This window comes from Bombina bombina, chromosome 1 (genome assembly GCF_027579735.1).
Source record: "Bombina bombina isolate aBomBom1 chromosome 1, aBomBom1.pri, whole genome shotgun sequence".
In the NCBI taxonomy this organism is placed as follows: domain Eukaryota; kingdom Metazoa; phylum Chordata; class Amphibia; order Anura; family Bombinatoridae; genus Bombina; species Bombina bombina.
The window spans coordinates 1,496,953,176-1,496,975,880 of NC_069499.1; the positions used below are offsets into that span (position 1 = coordinate 1,496,953,176).

At 39.9% G+C, this 22,705-nt stretch overlaps 1 protein-coding gene and 1 long non-coding RNA gene across 4 annotated transcripts in view; one reads left to right on the forward strand and one right to left on the reverse strand.

The window, feature by feature from the left end:
• LOC128654072 (uncharacterized) overlaps positions 1 to 22,705 on the forward strand; it is an 80,586-nt gene that overhangs the window by 40,077 nt on the left and 17,804 nt on the right. The window lies entirely within an intron of this gene.
• The window catches only part of AMZ2 (archaelysin family metallopeptidase 2), a 125,237-nt gene that overhangs the window by 7,264 nt on the left and 95,268 nt on the right, over positions 1 to 22,705 (reverse strand). For 2 of the 3 annotated variants that reach the window (XM_053707718.1, XM_053707728.1), the window contains exon 6: positions 18,652 to 18,828. The exons of the other annotated variant lie outside the window; for it this stretch is intronic. In XM_053707718.1, the coding sequence (XP_053563693.1) occupies positions 18,652 to 18,828 (177 nt within the window). The remainder of the gene's footprint in view (positions 1 to 18,651; positions 18,829 to 22,705) is intronic. 3 annotated transcript variants of the gene reach the window in all.

A 22,705-nucleotide genomic window follows, 5' to 3' on the forward strand; every position in this document is an offset into this window, starting at 1 on the left:
ATATTGGTCGTGTTCAGACTAGCTAAGGTTTTATAGGTGCCACAGCAAGCAGATGGGTGCTACCTGGACTGGGTGTGTAATTTTCCTGTGCATCCATGCTGATGTAAGTATTTTAAGGATTGTGTCTATGCAACTGTCAGCACTAAATAGGTGCGCTCTCCTATGTATGATTTATTCTTAGGTGCAGTAAAATCACATAAAACCTGAAATGTATATAATATTTACATAAAATTTGATATGTGTGAATTAACACTGCGATTTCTCATTTCATCTTTAGAGTTTAGCAGCTCAACCAAGGGAGTACTTTTCAATATTGCTTGTGTAGCATTGGTACACACATTGCTGCCACTAGTGCTCTAGACACGAGCACCCTCCTGAACCTACCTCAGTATGGAAAGAGGCCAAGATTCGACTAAGGATACCAAAATAAAGAGGTACATTTAACAACAGAAAATTATTGGAAAAAACATAATTTATGTAAGAACTTACCTGATAAATTCATTTCTTTCATATTAGCAAGAGTCCATGAGCTAGTGACGCATGGGATATACATTCCTACCAGGAGGGGCAAAGTTTCCCAAACCTTAAAATGCCTATAAATACACCCCTCACCACACCCACAATTCAGTTTAACGAATAGCCAAGAAGTGGGGTGATAAGAAAAAAGTGCAAAAGCATATAAAATAAGGAATTGGAATAATTGTGCTTTATACAAAAAAATCATAACCACCACAAAAAGGGCGGGCCTCATGGACTCTTGCTAATATGAAAGAAATGAATTTATCAGGTAAGTTCTTACATAAATTATGTTTTCTTTCATGTAATTAGCAAGAGTCCATGAGCTAGTGACGTATGGGATAATGACTACCCAAGATGTGGATCTTTCCACGCAAGAGTCACTAGAGAGGGAGGGATAAAATAAAGACAGCCAATTCCTGCTGAAAATAATCCACACCCAAAATAAAGTTTAATGAAAAACATAAACAGAAGATTCAAACTGAAACCGCTGCCTGAAGTACTTTTCTACCAAAAACTGCTTCAGAAGAAGAAAATACATCAAAATGGTAGAATTTAGTAAAAGTATGCAAAGAGGACCAAGTTGCTGCTTTGCAAATCTGATCAACCGAAGCTTCATTCCTAAACGCCCAGGAAGTAGAAACTGACCTAGTAGAATGAGCTGTAATCCTTTGAGGCGGAGTTTTACCCGACTCGACATAGGCATGATGAATTAAAGATTTCAACCAAGATGCCAAAGAAATGGCAGAAGCTTTCTGGCCTTTTCTAGAACCGGAAAAGATAACAAATAGACTAGAAGTCTTTCGGAAAGACTTAGTAGCTTCAACATAATATTTCAAAGCTCTAACAACATCCAAAGAATGCAACGATTTCTCCTTAGAATTCTTAGGATTAGGACATAATGAAGGAACCACAATTTCTCTACTAATGTTGTTGGAATTCACAACTTTAGGTAAAAATTCAAAAGAAGTTCGCAACACCGCCTTATCCTGATGAAAAATCAGAAAAGGAGACTCACAAGAAAGAGCAGATAATTCAGAGACTCTTCTGGCAGAAGAGATCGCCAAAAGGAACAAAACTTTCCAAGAAAGTAATTTAATGTCCAATGAATGCATAGGTTCAAACGGAGGAGCTTGAAGAGCCCCCAGAACCAAATTCAAACTCCAAGGAGGAGAAATTGACTTAATGACAGGTTTTATACGAACCAAAGCTTGTACAAAACAATGAATATCAGGAAGATTAGCAATCTTTCTGTGAAAAAGAACAGAAAGAGCAGAGATTTGTCCTTTCAAAGAACTTGCGGATAAACCTTTATCTAAACCATCCTGAAGAAACTGAAAAATGATGAGAAAGACACCAAGAAATATAAGTCTTCCAGACTCTATAATATATCTCTCTGGATACAGATTTACAAGCCTGTTACATAGTAGTAATCACAGAGTCAGAGAAACCTCTTTGACCAAGAATCAAGCGTTCAATCTCCATACCTTTAAATTTAAGGATTTGAGATCCTGATGGAAAAAAGGACCTTGCGACTGAAGGTCTGGTCTTAGCGGAAGAGTCCACGGATGGCAAGAGGCCATCCGGACAAGATCCGCATACCAAAACCTGTGAGGCCATGCCGGAGCTATCAGCAGAACAAACGAGCATTCCTTCAGAATCTTGGAGATTACTCTTGGAAGAAGAACTAGAGGCGGAAAGATATAGGCAGAATGATACTTCCAAGGAAGTGATAATGCATCCACTGCTTCCGCCTGAAGATCCCGGGATCTGGACAGATACCTGGGAAGTTTCTTGTTTAGATGAGACGCCATCAGATCTATTTCTGGAAGCTCCCACATTTGAACAATCTGAAGAAATACCTCTGGGTGAAGAGACCATTCGCCCGGATGCAACGTTTGGCGACTGAGATAATCCGCTTCCCAATTGTCTATACCTGGGATATGAACCGCAGAGATTAGACAGGAGCTGGATTCCGCCCAAACCAGAATTCGAGATACTTCTTTCATAGCCAGAGGACTGTGAGTCCCTCCTTGATGATTGATGTATGCCACAGTTGTGACATTGTCTGTCTGAAAACAAATGAACGATTCTCTCTTCAGAAGAGACCAAGACTGAAGAGCTCTGAAAATTGCACAGAGTTCCAAAATATTGATCGGTAATCTCACCTCCTGAGATTCCCAAACTCCTTGTGCCGTCAGAGATCCCCACACAGCTCCCCAACCTGTGAGACTTGCATCTGTTGAAATTACAGTCCAGGTCGGAAGCACAAAAGAAGCCCCCTGAATTAAACGATGGTGATCTGTCCACCACGTTAGAGAGTGTCGTACAATCGGTTTTAAAGATATTAATTGAGATATCTTTGTGTAATCCCTGCACCATTGATTCAGCATACAGAGCTGAAGAGGTCGCATGTGAAAACGAGCAAAGGGGATCGCGTCCGATGCAGCAGTCATAAGACCTAGAATTTCCATGCATAAGGCTACCGAAGGGAATGATTGTGACTGAAGGTTTCGACAAGCTGAAATCAATTTTAGACGTCTCTTGTCTGTCAAAGACAGAGTCATGGACACTGAATCTATCTGGAAACCCAGAAAGGTTACCCTTGTCTGAGGAATCAATGAACTTTTTAGTGAATTGATCCTCCAACCATGATCTTGAAGAAACAACACAAGTCGATTCGTATGAGATTCTGCTAAATGTAAAGACTGAGCAAGTACCAAGATATCGTCCAAATAAGGAAATACCACAATACCCTGTTCTCTGATTACAGACAGAAGGGCACCGAGAACCTTTGTAAAAATTCTTGGAGCTGTAGCTAGGCCAAACGGCAGAGCCACAAACTGGTAATGCTTGTCCAGAAAAGAGAATCTCAGGAACTGATAATGATCTGGATGAATCGGAATATGCAGATATGCATCCTGCAAATCTATTGTGGACATATAATGCCCTTGCTGAACAAAAGGCAAGATAGTCCTTACAGTTACCATTTTGAACGTTGGTATCCTTACATAACGATTCAATATTTTTAGATCCAGAACTGGTCTGAAGGAATTCTCCTTCTTTGGTACAATGAAGAGATTTGAATAAAACCCCATCCCCTGTTCCAGAACTGGAACTGGCATAATTACTCCAGCCAACTCTAGATCTGAAACACAATTCAGAAATGCTTGAGCTTTCACTGCATTTACTGGGACACGGGAAAGAAAAAATCTCTTTGCAGGAGGTCTCATCTTGAAACCAATTCTGTACCCTTCTGAAACAATGTTCTGAATCCAAAGATTGTGAACAGAATTGATCCAAATTTCTTTGAAAAAACGTAACCTGCCCCCTACCAGCTGAGCTGGAATGAGGGCCACACCTTCATGTGGACTTAGAAGCTGGCTTTGCTTTTCTAGAAGGCTTAGATTTATTCCAGACTGGAGATGGTTTCCAAACTGAAACTGCTCCTGAGGATGAAGGATCAGGCTTTTGTTCTTTGTTGAAACGAAAGGAACGAAAACGATTATTAGCCCTGTTTTTACCCTTAGATTTTTTATCCTGTGGTAAAAAAGTTCCTTTCCCACCAGTAACAGTTGAGATAATAGAATCCAACTGAGAACCAAATAATTTGTTACCCTGGAAAGAAATGGAAAGTAGAGTTGATTTAGAAGCCATATCAGCATTCCAAGTTTTAAGCCATAAAGCTCTTCTAGCTAAAATAGCTAGAGACATAAACCTGACATCAACTCTGATAATATCAAAAATGGCATCACAGATAAAATTATTAGCATGTTGAAGAAGAAGAATAATATTATGAGAATCATGATCTGTTACTTGTTGCGCTAAAGTTTCCAACCAAAAAGTTGAAGCTGCAGCAACATCAGCCAATGATATAGCAGGTCTAAGAAGATTACCTGAACACAGATAAGCTTTTCTTAGAAAGGATTCAATTTTCCTATCTAAAGGATCCTTAAACGAAGTACCATCTGACGTAGGAATAGTAGTACATTTAGCAAGGGTAGAAATAGCCCCATCAACTCTAGGGATTTTGTCCCAAAATTCTAATCTGTCAGACGGCACAGGATATAATTGCTTAAAACGTTTAGAAGGAGTAAATGAATTACCCAATTTATCCCATTCTCTGGAAATTACTTCAGAAATAGCACTAGGAACAGGAAAAACTTCTGGAATAACCACAGGAGATTTAAAGACCTTATCTAAACGTTTAGAATTAGTATCAAGAGGACCAGAATCCTCAATTTCTAAAGCAATTAGTACTTCTTTAAGTAAAGAACGAATAAATTCCATTTTAAATAAATATGAAGATTTATCAGCATCAATCTCTGAAACAGAATCCTCTGAACCAGAAGAGTCATCAGAATCAGAATGATGATGTTCATTTAAAAATTCATCTGTATAAAGAGAAGTTTTAAAAGATTTTTTATGTTTACTAGAAGGAGGAATAACAGACATAGCCTTCTTGATGGATTCAGAAACAAAATCTCTTATGTTATCAGGAACATTCTGAACATTAGATGTTGATGGAACTGCAACAGGTAATGGTACATTACTAAAGGAAATATTATCTGCATTAACAAGTTTGTCATGACAATTAATACAAACAACAGCTGGAGGAATAGCTACCAAAAGTTTACAGCAGATACACTTAGCTTTGGTAGTTCCAGCACCAGACAACGATTTTCCTGAAGTGTCTTCTGACTCAGATGCAACGTGAGACATCTTGCAATATGTAAGAGAAAAAACAACATATAAAGCAAAATTGATCAAATTCCTTAAATGACAGTTTCAGGAATGGGAAAAAATGCCAATGAACAAGCTTCTAGCAACCAGAAGCAAAGAAAAATGAGACTTAAATAATGTGGAGACAAAAGCGACGCCCATATTTTTTAGCGCCAAATAAGACGCCCACATTATTTGGCGCCTAAATGCTTTTTGGCGCCAAAAATGACGCCACATCCGGAACGCCGACATCTTTGGCGCAAAAGAACGTCAAAAATGACGCAACTTCCGGCGACACGTATGACGCCGGAAACAGAAAAGATTTTTTGCGCCAAAAAAGTCTGCGCCAAGAATGACGCAATAAAATGAAGCATTTTCAGCCCCCGCGAGCCTAACAGCCCACAGGGAAAAAAAGTCAAATTTTTAAGGTAAGAAAAATAATTGATTCAAGTGCATTATCCCAAATATGAAACTGACTGTCTGAAAATAAGGAATGTTGAACATCCTGAGTCAAGGCAAATAAATGTTTGAATACATATATTTAGAACTTTATAAACAAAGTGCCTAACCATAGCTTAGAGTGTCACAGAAAATAAGACTTACTTACCCCAGGACACTCATCTACATGTTTGTAGAAAGCCAAACCAGTACTGAAACGAGAATCAGCAGAGGTAATGGTATATAAATAAGAGTATATCGTCGATCTGAAAAGGGAGGTAAGAGATGAATCTCTACGACCGATAACAGAGAACCTATGAAATAGACCCCGTAGAAGGAGATCACTGCATTCAAAATAGGCAATACTCTCCTCACATCCGTCTGACATTCACTGCACGCTGAGAGGAAAACCGGGCTCCAACCTGCTGCGGAGCGCATATCAACGTAGAATCTAGCACAAACTTACTTCACCACCTCCATAGGAGGCAAAGTTTGTAAAACTGAATTGTGGGTGTGGTGAGGGGTGTATTTATAGGCATTTTAAGGTTTGGGAAACTTTGCCCCTCCTGGTAGGAATGTATATCCCATACGTCACTAGCTCATGGACTCTTGCTAATTACATGAAAGAAATACATCCCACTATACAGTTGGAATATCAAGTTAGGACAATTTGATTTTGTGCTACAAATATTAAAACATTTAAAGGGACACAAGTCAAAATTAAATGTTCATGATTCAGATAGAGGGGCATATTTATCCGTACGGAGCTTGATGCCCTGTGCTCTAAAGACCGCTGCTTCATAACCTGTCTGCCTGCTCTGAGGCCGCGGACAGAGATCAACAGAAATCAACCCGATCGAATATGATCAGGCTGATTGACAACCCCTGCAGGGTGCGGCCTTGCACCAGCAGTTCACAAGAACTGCTAGTGCAATGATAAATGCAGAGAGCGTATGCTGTCGGCATTTATCGATGTGCAGCTGACATGATCCGCTATATTGGATCATGTCCGCTCGCACAATCATAAATATGCCCCAGAGCATGACATTTTAAACAACTTTCCATTTTTTTTCTAATATTGTTCCGCATAATGGCCGCACACCTTAAAGTTTGGTGCCATTTTAAAGAAATTAAATATTAAAGAAAATACACACATTAATAGAACAGTAAGGCTATAGGGTGAACCTGTCATGTTTCAACACTGTTCCTTTAAATTACCGGTACATTGCTAATCTCCTTTTAAGGCTCTCCTTCTTAACATGCTATAATCATCCTCCTTGAACCTAAGTACTGGTAGTTGTGCCAACTACGGTATTCCAGATAAGCTACGGTAATAATGGACCCTGCACCTACCTTTCCGTTCAGCACACAGCTCCTACTGTGATGACATCATCAGCTACAGCCACATCTGCCACTCAGTCCCTGCAGACTGCAATGCCTGTGAAAGAAGCATTTAGCTCCTGCAAGTTCAGTCCAAGGAGCGTTCCTCCAGATACTCAGGTATCACTGTAACACATAGGTATCACTGTAACCCCTTTTTCCCTGCAAGCACCACTGGCTACCCTACATTACAACGAGCAACCAATAGGAACTTGAGAGAGCAGTCTACACCCGCCCCCGTACGGCAACGTCTGATGAGGGTTTCATCTGGATTGGCTGAATATCGGTCCTGGAAGTCTGCACGGAACGTGAGTGAATGTACCGTAATTGTTCCAGTAGCAGCAGCACCTACAGAGGAGCTTCAGGACGCAGCCTTCACAGTTTCCCCAGGACCGGATGGAGCGCTACACGGAGCGCTGAAGAGGGGGTAAGTGAAGAGGACACAATATAAAGCCTCTCATATTCCTTAGTACTGTGATTACAAGCTCAGGACTTGTTTGTTAATTTATGGGACATTAGGGTATTGTTTACTGTATACCCGGAGCTTACTAAGCAGAGGAGAGAAAAATGCCAAACAATACCGATTATAGGCCGCGCCCCGCATATAGGCCGCACTGCAACTTTAAAGGTAGAAATCAAGGGAAAAAAGTGCGGCCTATATGCGGTACAATACGGTATTTAGTTTGCTCACTTTGTATCATTTGTTGATGAGTAAACCTAGGTAGTAAACCTAGGTAGTCAGACCCTGAGACTCAAGATCTTCCCATTTTTTATGCAACTTCTAACAGTGAGCGGTTGGGGTGTGGTAGCTCAGTTGGTAAACGCCCTGACTAGAAAAAAAAAGCCTGTTTAAACAAAGATCCAAGGTCACAGGTTCAAATCCTGGCAGGGCCGACTCAGCCCTTCATCCTTCTGAGGTCGATAAAATAAGTACCATTAAATTGGGTAATAATAACAACTATTACTATTCAGCTGCCGATTCAAGAGCGAGCGCTGAAAAAAGCGCTTTGAGTCAAACTGGGAGAAAGGCGCTATATACAGTAAATACTAGTTAGTATTATTAACACACACCTTAGGAGATTCTGCACATATTTGTGTGTGATAAAAGTGGGTATCACTAAGAATACCCACTTTTATCACACAGGATTACAACTAAGACTTATTATTGTCATACACCATTGGTATTTTTTCACTTATTTTTATTTTTAATTTACGTGTACACGTTTATATTCATTCATTTTTGCACATTCGGGACAATTTACATTTGATTCAGGATTTTTTTCAAAATACTTCCATCTTCTTAGACTTCCACACACTTTAGCCATTTGTTTAGTTTTGGATCAATCTATTTTTGATCAACACTGATTATTTTCCATTGTTGTTTCTCCTTATGGGATAACCTCCCTATGTATGCTATTGCATTTAACTTTTGTATTTTTTACTGTATAAACATATTAAGTACTTATTGTATCTAATACCCATTGTTTCTACTGGCATTTTTTGACAAAAAGTGGTCTGATTACGTACTTTAGCCTTTTTTGAGCCACTATTTGCTCCAACCCTAAGATCTCGTTAGGTGATCTTGTATAGTGAGCTTGTATGTATTACTGGCGCTGTTAAAGGGATAGGAAAGTCAAAATGAAATGTGCATGATTCAGATAGAGCAGGTAATTTTAAGACACTTTTAAATTCACTTCTATTTTCAAATGTACTTCGTTCTCTTAGTATCCCTTGTTAAAAAATGAATACGTGCATATCCTACACTAGTAGGAGCTGCTGCTAATTGGTGCCTGCACACATTTGTCTCTTGTGATTGGCTAAATAGATATTTTCAGCTTCCTGTGAGTAGTGCAATGCTGTCCCTTCAGCAATGGATAACAAGAGAATGAAGAAAAGGTGATAATAGAATTAAATTGGAAAGTTGTTAAAAATTGTATGTTCTATCTGAATCATAAAAGAACATTTTGGGGTTTACGATCCCTTTAACTATAATTTTGTTGTTCACTAGCTTAGGAGCTAGCACATGTTTTAGAAGTATATGGCAGCAGTGTTTGCAACTATGTATAACATCTATAAACATTGTTGCAAAACACTGCTGCCAGATGGATACGTGCATGCTCCTAAGGTCAAATAGCATTACTCATTAGCAAAAGATACTAAAATAACTCAACAAAATTGATAATAAAAGTCAATTGAAAAGGTTGTTTAAAACACTGCTCCGCCTCTGCCATGAATATAGAAGATGCTGGTCCCGCGATGGATGAAGATGGAGCCGCCTGGATGAGGATGTTTTGCCGCTGTGATGAAGACCTTTCGACGGACTTCAGGAATGGTGAGTACTGATTTTGGGGTTAGTGTTAGTTTATTTTTATTTATTTATTTATTTTTATTTTTTTAGATCTTGTCTTTTTTTTATTTTTTAATGGGCTTTAAAAGAGCTGAATGTCCTTTTAAAGGCAATGCCCATGCCCTTTTTGGAACAATGGGTAAATTAGTTTTTTTTTAGTTTGTTTTTTTATTTTATTTTGGGGGTTGTAATGTTAGGGGGTATTTGTTTTAAATTATTGGCAAAAGAGCTGTTAACTTTAGGGCAATGCCCTACAAAAGGCCCTTTTAAGGGCTATTGGTAGTTTATTATAGATTAGGGTTTTTTTATTTTTGGTGTTTTTTTTTTTTTAACAGGGTATAAAAATAGGAATCATTTTTATTATTTTGAATAATTTCGTTTGTTATTTTTTGTAATGGTAGTTTTTTTATTTTTTGTAATTTTAGTGTTTATTAATTTTTGTAATTGTAGTTTTTATTTTATTTTTAATGTTAGGTTTTATTATTTTTAGTAATGTTAGGTTTTTTATTTTTTGTATAATTTTTTTTAAAACAAGTAAAGTTAGATTTTTTTTTTAGTTTAGGCTTAGGTTTTATTTTTATTTCACAGGTAAGATGGTATTTATTCTTAAATAGGTAGTTAGTTAGTAATTGTAATTTTAATTTAGGTGTATTTTAATTATGTTAACAATAGGGAGGGGTTAATAGTTTAATTTAAGTAGTTGTTATGTGGGGGGACAGTGGTTTAGAGGTTAATAATAAATAGTATTAACCCCTAATCTGCCCTCCCTAACATCGCCGACACCTAACTTCAATTATTAACCCCTAATCTGCCGACCGAATCTCGCCGCTACTGTAATAAATGGATTAACCCCTAAAGCTAAGTCTAACCCTAACCCTAACACCCCCCTAAATTAAATATAATTTAAATCTAACGAAATAAATTAACTCTTATTAAATAAATTATTCCTATTTAAAACTAAATACTTACCTGTAAAATAAACCCTAATATAGCTACAATATAAATTATATTTATATTGTAGCTATTTTAGGATTAATATTTATTTTACTGGCAACTTTGTAATTATTTTAACCAGGTACAATAGCTATTAAATAGTTAAGAACTATTTAATAGCTAAAATAGTTAAAATAATTACAAAATTACCTGTAAAATAAATCCTAACCTAAGTTACAAATAAACCTAACACTACACTATCAATAAATTCATTAAATAAACTACCTACAATTAACTACAATAAAATAAACTAACTAAAGTACAAAAAATAAAAAAGAGCTAAGTTACAAAAAATAAAAAAATATTTACCAACATTAGAAAAATATTACAACAATTTTAAACTAATTACACCTACTCTAAGCCCCCTAATAAAATAACAAAGACCCCCAAAATAAAAAAATGCCCTATCCTATTCTAAATTAAAAAAGTTCAAAGCTCTTTTACCTTACCAGCCCTGAAAAGGGCCTTTTGCGGGGCATGCCCCAAAGAATTCAGCTCTTTTGCCTGTAAAAAAAAACACATACAATACCCCCCCCCAACATTACAACCCACCACCCACATACCCCTAATCTAACCCAGACCCCCCTTAAATAAACCTAACACTAAGCCCCTGAAGATCTTCCTACCTTATCTTCACCTCGCCGGGTATCACACCGATCCGTCCTGGCTCCGATGTCTTGATCCAAGCCCAAGCGGGGGGCTGAAGAGTGACGTCCATCCTCGGGCTGAAGTCTGGATCCAAGCGGCGGCTGAAGAAATCCATCATCGGGCTGAAGTCTGGATCCAAGCGGTGGCTGAAGAAGTCCATCATTGGGATGAAGTCTTCTATGAAGCAGCATCTTCAATCTTCTTTCTTCCGGAGCCATCATCTTCCAGCCGACGCGGAGCCATCCTTCTTCACCGACGGACTAACGACGAATGAAGGTTCCTTTAAGGGACGTCATCCAAGATGGCGTCCCTCGAATTCCGATTGACTGATAGGATTCTATCAGCCAATCGGAATTAAGGTAGGAAAATTCTGATTGGCTGATGGAATAGGCCAATCAGATTCAAGTTCAATCCGATTGGCTGATCCAATCAGCCAATCAGATTGAGCTTGCATTCTATTGGCTGATCGGAACAGCAAATAGAATGCGAGCTCAATCTGATTGGCTGATTGGATCAGCTAATCAGATTGAACTTGAATCTGATTGGCTGATTCCATCAGCCAATCGGAATTCGAGGGACGCCATCTTGGATGAAGTCATTTAAAGGAACCGTCATTCGTCGTTAGTCCGTCGGTGAAGAAGGATGGCTCCGCGTCGGCTGGAAGATGATGGCTCCGGAAGAAAGAAGATTGAAGATGCTGCTTCATAGAAGACTTCATCCCGATGATGGACTTCTTCAGCCGCCGCTTGGATCCAGATTTCAGCCCGATGATGGATTTCTTCAGCCGCCGCTTGGATCCAGACTTCAGCCCGAGGATGGACGTCACTCTTCAGCCCCCCGCTTGGGCTTGGATCAACACTTCCGAGGCTTGGATCAAGACTTCCGAGGACGGATCGGTGAACCTGGCATGGTGAAGATAAGGTAGGAAGATCTTCAGGGGCTTAGTGTTAGGTTTATTTAAGGGGGGTTTGGGTGAGATTAGGGGTATGTGGGTGGTGGGTTGTAATGTTGGGGGGGGGTATTGTATGTGTTTTTTTTACAGGCAAAAGAGCTGAATTCTTTGGGGCATGCCGCACAAAGGGCCCTGTTCAGGGCTGGTAAGGTAAAAGAGCTTTGAACTTTTGTAATTTAGAATAGGGTAGGGCATTTTTTTATTTTGGGGGTCTTTGTTATTTTATTAGGGGGCTTAGAGTAGGTGTAATTAGTTTAAAATTGTTGTAATTTTTTTCTAATGATTGTAAATATTTTTTTATTTTTTGTAACTTAGTTCTTTTTTATTTTTTGTACTTTAGTTAGTTTATTTAATTGTATTTATTTGTAGGAATTTTATTTAATATATTTATTGATAGTGTAGTGTTAGGTTTAATTGTAGATAATTGTAGGCATTTTATTTAATTAATTTATTGATAGTGTAGTGTTAGGTTTAATTGTAACTTAGGTTAGGATTTATTTTACAGGTAATTTTGTAATTATTTTAACTATTTTAGCTATTAAATAGTTCTTAACTATTTAATAGCTATTGTACCTGGTTAAAATAATTACAAAGTTGCCTGTAAAATAAATATAAATCCTAAAATAGCTTTAATATAATTATAATTTATATTGTAGCTATATTAGGGTTTATTTTACAGGTAAGTATTTAGCTTTAAATAGGAATAATTTATTTAATGAGTTAATTTATTTAGTTAGATTTAAATTATATTTAACTTAGGGGGGTGTTAGTGTTAGGGTTAGACTTAGCTTTAGGGGTTAATCCATTTATTACAGTAGCGGCGAGATTCGGTCGGCAGATTAGGGGTTAATAATTGAAGTTAGGTGTCGGCGATGTTAGGGAGGGCAGATTAGGGGTTAATACTATTTATTATAGGGTTATTGAGGCGGGAGTGAGGCGGATTAGGGGTTAATAACTTTATTATAGTAGCGGTGCGGTCCACTCGGCAGATTATTGGTTAATAACTGTAGGCAGGTGGAGGCGACGGTGAGGGGGCAGATTAGGGGTTACTAAATATAATATAGGGGTCGGCGGTGTTAGGCGCAGCAGATTAGGGGTACATAGCTATAATGTAGGTGGCAGCGATGTACGGAGCGGAAGATTAGGGGTTAATAATAATATGCAGGGGTCAGCGATAGCGGGGGCGGCAGATTAGGGGTTAATAAATATAATATAGGGGTCGGCGCTGTTAGGGGCAGCAGATTAGGGGTTCATAGGGATAATGTAGGTGCCAGCGGTGTGCGGTCGGCAGATTAGGGGTTAAAAAATGTTAATAGAGTGGCGGCGATGTGGGGGGACCTCGGTTTAGGGGTGCATAGGTAGTTTATGGGTGTTAGTGTACTTTAGAGCACAGTAGTTAAGAGCTTTATGAAACGGCGTTAGCCCAGAAAGCTCTTAACTACTGACTTTTTTCTGCGGCTGGAGTTTTGTCGTTAGATTTCTAACGCTCACTTCAGACACGACTCTAAATACCGGCGTTAGAAAGATCCCATTGAAAAGATAGGATACGCAATTGACGTAAGGGGATCTGCGGTATGGAAAAGTCGCGGCTGGAAAGTGAGCGTTAGACCCTTTCCTGACTGACTCTAAATACCAACGGTAGCCCAAAACCAGCGTTAGGAGCCTCTAACGCTGGTTTTGACGGCTACCGCCCAACTCTAAATCTAGCCATTTGAGATTTTAATATACAATGAAAAATCATATATATATATATATATATATATATATATATATATATATATATATATATATATATACATACTACTTTCATCATTTATTTTGTCCCCTTTTCCTGTAATTCCAATATGGCAGCTCCCATTGTTTTATATAAACTAAAACTTTTTGTGTCAATACTTAAACAGCTAAAGAAACTTTAAAAAATACATCTACATGTTATTCTCAAATTAATCTTTTCTTTGAATGCATCATGCTATCTAGCATTTACTTTGTGTTAAATATCCCTTTAAGAAGGTGCGGTATGTGTTTTTATTTAAACCTTGTGCCGCCAAAGAAAACTGCAGGAAGTTGCAATGAGATGTTTGTGATGAGAGTGGGAGTGTGATGTCACCGGTTGGGGGCGTGGCATATAGCCGTTATAGTCTATGTCGCAGTTACGAAGTCCGATGTGTGGTACAGCCTGTACAATTCTATGCTATACATGGTGTCAGAAATACTTGCCTGCGCTTCTGTTTCCTGATTAATGACGATATCGAAGTTTACCCCACCTGAGCCTTTTGATTTCTCTCAGCCTGTAGCTTGGCCCACATGGCGTCAGCGATTTCAATGCTTCAGGATTGCTTCCAAGCTGGACAAGGAGAGTGGTGAAGTACAAGTTAATTCTCTTTTATACTCTTTTTGAAAGATGTGGAGCCGGTGTTTAATGCCTTTACATTCCAAGAAGGGGAAGAGTTTGACTTTGAAATAGTCATGAACAAGGTCAGTGCTCACTTTGTACCCAAACGTAATGTGATTGATGAGAGAGCCTGTTTCCATAAATGTGCTCAGCGTATGGGAGAATCAGTGGAGTCATTTGTGCGCAACCTGTATGAATTAGCTGAATTCTGTGAGTTTGGTGTTGCTAAAGAAGAGCAAATCAGAGACAGAATAGTTATAGGAATTACAGATGCTGAGATCTCACTGAAGCTACAGTTGGAGGCCGAATTGACGTTAAATGGGGCTATTAGGAACTGGTGAAAAAGCAAAGTGCTGACATGAGGTCTTAAAGTATTGTGGATGAAGTGCAGCAGTTCAGGAGAGCTGCAGGTGAAAGGCACAGTGTAAACGGTACACCAAGGGCAACAGATAGGCCCAGAAGTGGATCGGTGCAGCAGGCTCGCTGCACGAGGTGTAACCGTACCCATGATCAGAATGTCATATGCCCCGCTAAAGATAAAAGATGTAGAAAGTGTAACTGTATGGGCTTTTTTGAAGTAGTGTGTAAAACTGAGTCCATTAAGGAGATGCTTGTGGATAGTGACCAGGAGGCTCAAGAAGTGTCCTTTGTAGGGTCTGCTGTTTAATGGTCTGGTTCAGTTGAAGATTGGCGGATTACCCTTTCTGTAATGGGAGTAAAGGTTGCCTTTAAGATTGACACAGGAGCCGACATCACTGTTATGTCCCTTGCAGCATTCATAAAACTGCCTCGACAGCCTCAGCTGGCGAAAGTTACAACAAAGGTTCATAGTCCTGGTGGTCGCATCGATTGTGCAGGGAAATTTCTTGCCAGCTGCGAGTACAAGCAGAGGAAATTCACCATGCGGGTACATGTAATTAGAGGTCAGTGTGTTAACAACCTATTGAGCAGGAAAGCAGACTGTGGTTTGGGCCTTGTCGCCAAAGTAAATGAGATTACAGAAAACATGTTTGGTGAATTGGGCCTGCTAAATTGTAACCCAGTCGGAATATCACTTAAAGTTGATGCGGTCCCATGCAGTATTACTACTCCTCGTAGAATTCAATTTCTGCTCTTGCCTCAAGTGGAGAAGGAACTTCTGCGAATTAAGAATATGGGAGTTATTGAAAAGGTTGTTGTTAAGGGTGTTATGTTTAAACAGTTGTCGAAGCAACTGACTGGTGTGCCCCCATTGTGTCAGTTGTGAAGATTAACAGAAAAGTACGCATCTGCATAAACTTGAAACGGCTGAATGAGGCAGTGAATAGAGAGAGATACATGCTGCCGACGCTTGAAGACATAGCTCCGAAACTGGCTGCAGCAAAGTTCTTCTCTACACTGGATGCTTCCAGCGACTTCTGGTAGATACCTCTAGACCCAAAGTGCCGCAAACTGACTACCTTTATTAAACCGGTAGGTCGGTTTTGCTTATGCAGACTCCTCTTTGGGATATCCTCTGCTCCTGAAATCTTTCAAAGAGAGATGATTTCCCTCTTAAGGGACCACAAGAGCACGACAGTCGTTATGGATGACATTTTAGTGTTTGGGTCTACACTGGAAGAACATTATCACCGATTGAGCTGTGTGCTGCAGACCATTAGAGAGTCCGGGCTGAAATGAAAAAAAATGCCATTTTGGAAAATCAATGGAGACGGCATCAAGCCGGACCCTGATAAAATCCTTCTGATGTACACGAGCTGAGACAAATATTGGGCCTTGTGAATTATGTGGACAGGTTCCTACCAGATTTATCCACAGTACTCCACCCTATCACTGAGTTGTTGAAAAAAATGTTGCCTGGGTCTGGGGACCTCCACAGGAATAAGCTTTAATGCAGGTCAAGTCTCTGCTGGGGTCTGCTCCAGTGTTGGGTTTCTACGACCCTTCTAAAAAGACCGTAGTTAGTGCTGATGTGAGCAGTTTTGAGCTAGGGGCCGCCCTCTTGCAGCTGAATGAGAACAAACTACAGCCCATTGCCTACTGTTTCCGTACACTGACGACTGCATTATCGAAATACGCCCAAATTGAGAAAGAGTGCCTGGCTGCAGTTTGGGCCTGTGAGCACTTCCAGCATTACCTAGTGGGTTTAGTCTTAAAACTGACCATAAAGCACTAGTCCCTCTAATCAATTCCTATGATATTGAAAAGATACACCTAAGATGCCAGAGACTTCTGATTAAGGGTTGCTCAGGTTCAATGTTCAGGCAGTGCATGTGCCAGGGAAACAACTGGTTGTGGCAGATACACTTTCCAGACTCCCGCTGGCTGCTGCTGAAGAATCTTCAACGGAATCAGATATGAAAGTGTACGTGGATTCAATTCTGGCATCGAAATCCATCTCGTCAAGGAAGCTAGAGCAAAAAAGAAAGAAGACACGTTTAGATACAGATCTTCAAGAAGTTATTAAATACATAAAGAAAGGTTGGCCCGAGAGCCAACCAGAATCATTTCTGGCATCGAAATCCATCTCGTCAAGGAAGCTAGAGCAAAAAAGAAAGAAGACACGTTTAGATACAGATCTTCAAGAAGTTATTGAATACATAAAGAAAGGTTGGCCCGAGAGCCAGGCAGCCTAGATGTCTTTGAGTTCTTACCAGTCAGAGAGCTCACAGCTCATGGAACTGGATGGTTTAGTGCTGTTCCAAGACCGCATTGTAATTCCTGTTAGCATGCTGCAGGAGATGTTAAGCAGGATTCACGATGGCTACTTGGGCATGACAAAGTACAGAGAAAGGGCAGCTACGGCATTATGGTGGCCTAGGATCAGTACCGACATTGCAAGCCACGTGTCAAAATGTGCCTTTTGTTGGGAACACCGGCCTATTCAGAGAAGAGAGCCCTTAATTTCTACCCCGCTGCCTGCAGGCACGTAGCAGAAGATAGCCACAGAATTGTGTGAACTTCATGGGAAGAAGTACCTGGTTGTGATCGACTACTATTCCGGGTATTTGGAGACTGCACCCCTGAATGAGACTACCAGTCTCAAAAGCTTGTTCGCCAGGTGGGGCATACCGATGGAGCTAGTGAGTGATAATGGAATGCAGTTTGCTTCCATGGAGTTCAGTTCTTTGAGCAGTGAATATGATTTCATCCATTCTACATCAAGTCCGCATTACCCACAGGCCAATGGAATGGCCAAAAGGGCAGTTCAAACAACCAAGTTCATTCTGAAGCAATCTGAGCCGTACCTAGCTCTCTTGGCCAATAGGACGACTTGCATCCAAGCCACAGGTTTTAGCCCGGCACAGTTGATGCTAGGCCATCAGATCTGCACTACTTTACCCTCTGTGGGTGTCTTCCAGCCAGCCCCCTCTATTCCTCGGGACTAGGTCTTTAGGAGGGATGAAGAGTTGAAAAGGCGCTACTGATTCTTCTACGACAGAAAACACTATGTGAGACCTTTGCAGGAGCTCAATTTGGGCCAAAATGTCAGCGTTAAACTGGATGATGAGAAGAAATGGAAGATGCCTGCTACCGTAATAGGACGCTCTACAGAACCAAGGTCTTATGTAGTCCTTACTGAAGAAGGGACAGTCACACGTTATAAAATAGAAATAGAAGAGATCTTCAGCCAGTACCTGAGTGTATGGGACTGGATGCCTCAGAGCCACAGCCGGTGGGATCCCCTGTTTTAAAAGGGGTAACTTCCCCTCAGCAAGACCACAGTGGGGATACTTGTTTTGCTTCCAGCAGACTCTCAGTCACCTTCTTCTGTATCAGAGGACAGTTCATGTAAAATGACGTCAAGTGGAAGAGTTGTGAAACTTCCAGGGCGCTACCGGGATTAGCACTGTAGTTAGAGCAGTGACCAGAAGAAAGGGCAGAACAATCCCATGGTCACTGTGGACTAGGGTAGTCTACCCCGATGTCCAAGACAGGATTGTATTTCTTGTTGTTCATATATATTCTTTTATAGCTTGTTATTTGTTGTACACTAAACAAAACAATTTTTGTATGGTTCTTGTATACCTTGTTATTTACTCTAAAAAAAAATGTATGCTTTATCCTTTGAAAAAGCGGAAGATGTGATGAGAGTGGGAGTGTGACGTCACTGGATGGGGGCGTGGCATATAGCCATTATAGTCTATGTCGTAGTTAAGAATTTGGATGTGTGGTGCAGCCTGTATACGTCTATGCTCTGCAATAAAATAGCGTTGTAACTTCTATGATGTGTCCTGCATCTCATGACAATGTTTATTTGGGAATGAACAAGTGTTGGCTTACCCTGTATCTGTCGGTGATGTTGAATCCGATGGCACATTGTAATTTGCGCAGACATATTGGGCAGAGCTGCAGTGGTCTACGGTCTGATTCCTCCAAGTGATTGGATCCCTGCATCACACAGTGCAGCCATTGACAGTGACTAATCCCAAACATGTGTCCAATTTCATGTGTCAGAGTCTAAAGACAAGAGAGAAGCACACAGAGATTTTGATCTCCTAAACACACACGCCCATACCCATTCAATCCTCAATGTAAGGTTCCATATGCAAAGTTTCATGGTGGAATAGCATTAAAGGACATTAAACACTAAATAAAAACTAGATAGAATGATGCAGTCAAAGAACAGATTAGCCTGAGAATAATGTGTAAATGGATTGGCCTTACTGGCTGCACTGCTGCCTTGTGTACTAAATTTTAAATCATCTGAAATAATAATTCCCAACTCCCGTTCCAGTCAGTAATGTACCATTGAGACTATAATTGGGCTTTGGGTTTTTGGATCCTATCTGTGCATCACTTTGCTTTTGGTAATATTAAATTTCAGATACCATTTATTTGTCCAGTCCTCCAGTTTTTAATATCACTGTTCATGTGATCAACCCCCTCCTGGAACATCAACTTTGTTAAAAAATGTTGTATCATCAGCAAACAAGCAAACCTTACCCTGAAGCCCACTTCCAATATCACTGATTCACATACGGCTAGATTACGAGTTTTGCGCTATGAGTGAAAAAGCCTCATAACGCTGCTTTTTCACTACCGCTGGTATTACGAGTTTTGCAGGTATATCTGTACTGCACACTTTTTTGGCTGTAACGCAACGTAAATACCGCAGCTTTCAAAAAAGTCCTTTTTCAATGGGACTTCCATAGCGCGGGTATTACGAGTTTGCCTGTCCGGCCAAAAAGTGAACGGTACAGCCCATAACTACAATATCCATACCGTAAACTGAAAGTCAGTAGTTATGGCTTTTATGTTACAAAGCCGTAACATAAAACTCATAACTAAGGTGCTGAAAAGTACACTAACACCCATAAACTACCTATTAACCCCTAAACCGAGGCCCTCCCGCATCGCAAACACTAAAATAAAATTATTAACCCCTAATCTGCCGCTCCGGACATCGCTGCCACTATAATAAACATATTAACCCCTAAACCGCCGCACCACCGCACTCCTGCATCGCAAACACTAGTTAAATATTATTAACCCCTAATCTGCTGTCCCTAACATCGCTGCAACCTACATTACTGTTATTAACCCCTTATCTGCTGTCCCCAAAATCGCTGCCACTATACTAAAGTTATTAAACCCTAAACCTAACCCTAACCCTAAAAAGAAATAATCAAATATTTAAACTAATTACACCGAATCTAATAGCCCTATCAAAATAAAAAAGCCACCCCAAAATAAATAAAAAACCTAGCCTAAACTAAACTGCGAATAGCCCTTAAAAGGGCCTTTTGCGGGGCATTGCCCCAAAGAAATCAGCTCTTTTACCTGAAAAAAAAATATAAACAACCCCCCAACAGTAAAACCCACCACCCACACAACCAAACCCCCCCAAATAAAATCCTATATAAAAAAACCTAAGCTCCCCATTGCCCTGAAAAGGGCATTTAGATGGGCATTGCCCTTAAAAGGGCATTTAGCTCTTTTTCAGCCCAAACCCTAAGCTAAAAATAAAACCCACCCAATAAACCCCGAAGATCCACTTACAGTTTTTGAAGACCGGACATCCATCCTCAACGAAGCCGGGAGAAGTCTTCATCCAAGCAGCAAGAAGTGGTCCTCCAGGTAGGCAGAAGTCTTCATCCAGACGACATCTTCTATCTTCATCCTTCCAACGCGGAGCGGCTCCATCTTCAAGACATCCGGTGCGGAGCATCCTCTTCTTTCGACGGCTACTGAAGAATGAAGGTTCCTTTAAGGGATGTCATCCAAGATGGTGTCCCTTGAATTCCGATTGGCTGATAGAATTCTATCAGCCAATCGGAATTAAAGTTGAAAAAATCCTATTGGCTGATCCAATCAGCCAATAGAATTGAGCTTGCATTCTATTGGCTGATTGGAACAGTATTTAATTGATGTGAAATAAAAATAAAACCTAAGATAGCTACAATGTAACTATTAGTTATATTGTAGTTAGCTTAGGGTTTATTTTACAGGTAAGTATTTAGTTTTAAATAGGAATTATTTAGGTATTAATTGTAATTTTTTTTAGATTTATTTTAATTATGTTAAAGTTAGTGGTGTTAGGGTTAGGGTTAGACTTAGGGTTAGGTTTAGGGGTTAATAACTTTAGTATAGTGGCGGCGACGTTGGGGGCGGCAGATTAGGGGTTAATAAGTGTAGGTAGGTGGCGGCAATGTCGGGGAAGGCAGATTAGGGCTTAATAACTGTAATGTAGGTGGCAGCGACATTGGTGGCGGCATATTAGGGGTTAATAACTGTAATGTAGGTGGAGGCGATGTTAGGGGCAGCAGATTAGGGGTTAATAAGTGTAATGTAGGTGTTGGCGATGTCGGGGGCGGCAGATTAGGGGTGTTTAGACTCTGGGTTTATGTTAGGGTGTTAGGTGTAAACATAACTTTTCTTTCCCCATAGGAATCAATGGGGCTGCGTTAGGGAGCTTTACGCTCCTTTATTGCAGGTGTTAGGCTTTTTTTTAACCGGCTCTCCCCATTGATATCTATGGGGAAATCGTGCACAAGCACGTAAAACCAGCTCAAAGCAGCGCTGGTGTTTGGGTGCGGTATGGAGCTAAATTTTACTCAATGCTGCCATATTGCCTGCTAACGCTGGGTTTTTGCAAACCTGTAATAGCAGCGCTATAAGGAGGTGAGCGGTGGAAATAACTTGCAAGTTAGTACCGAGCCGCTCATAACGCAAAACTCGTAATTTAGCCAATAGTAAACAAAACGTGTGCATCAGTGATTTTGGAAGTGGAGTGAAAGTTACTAGAGAGTGCAGCCAATGGGCTCTATGTAACAAGCTCCGTAAGGAGCTTGATGGCCACTGTTTCTGTTTCTGGCGAGTCTTCAGACTCGCCAGAAACAGCAGTTATGAAGCAGCGGTCACAAAGACACCACCCTGCTGGCGGCCGATTGGCCGCAAGTCTACAGGGGGCGGTGTTGCACCAGCAGCTGGTGCAATGCTGAATACGGCGAGCGTATTGCTCGCCGTATTCAGCAAGGTCTGGTGGACCTGATCTGCAGTGTCGGATCAGGTCCACCAGACCTTCATAACTAGAGGCCAATGACTGTGTGTAATAAAACAATGTTCCGCACTTCCTCTTCTAGCTGGAACTGAAGAGCTCACAATCGTCAGATAAAATTACAGAAAAAGGATACAAAATAAATAATTAAAGTATATTGCAATTTTGTTTTATATTTACAAGTTATCACTTTTCATTGCATCTAAAAGACACTACTATAAAGAATAATATGCACAGATATTAATCTTAAAATCCAGTATAAAACCTTTAAAAAATGTACTTAGAAGCTCCCAGGTTAAGCATTGTTGAAAAGGTTAAGCTGGGAGTCTGGACACCCACTGAAATGGGCTGGAAAGCAAAAAGATCAGAGACTCCCCCCCCTCCCCTGCATATGAAAAGACCCTTTACACAAACTGGAGCAAGCTGGAGTAGGTAAACAACACTCTACTTCTAAATATTTGTTTCTTCTAAATAAAGTTAATTTATATATGTATAATATATATAAACAATAAAGCACTGCATTGCAAATTATTTGTATACAACAATCATGTTTAAAAACCTGTTTTGTTGCAGTCCAGGGATATACCCACTAAAGGGCCTTTTATTATTATTTTTCTTATTTCTTCACACACATAAAAAATGTATACATAAACACACATAAACCATTTACCCTTTCACAGCCCAATCCCTTGTCATATACCATATCCCTTTTAAAGTATACTGTAAAATTGTTTTTCTCTTAATGTGTTTCCCATGACTTGTACCAAATTATAAAATATGTGAGAATTTGTTTCTTTATGTTTATTTTTGGATATGAAATAGTTGGTTTTATTCTTC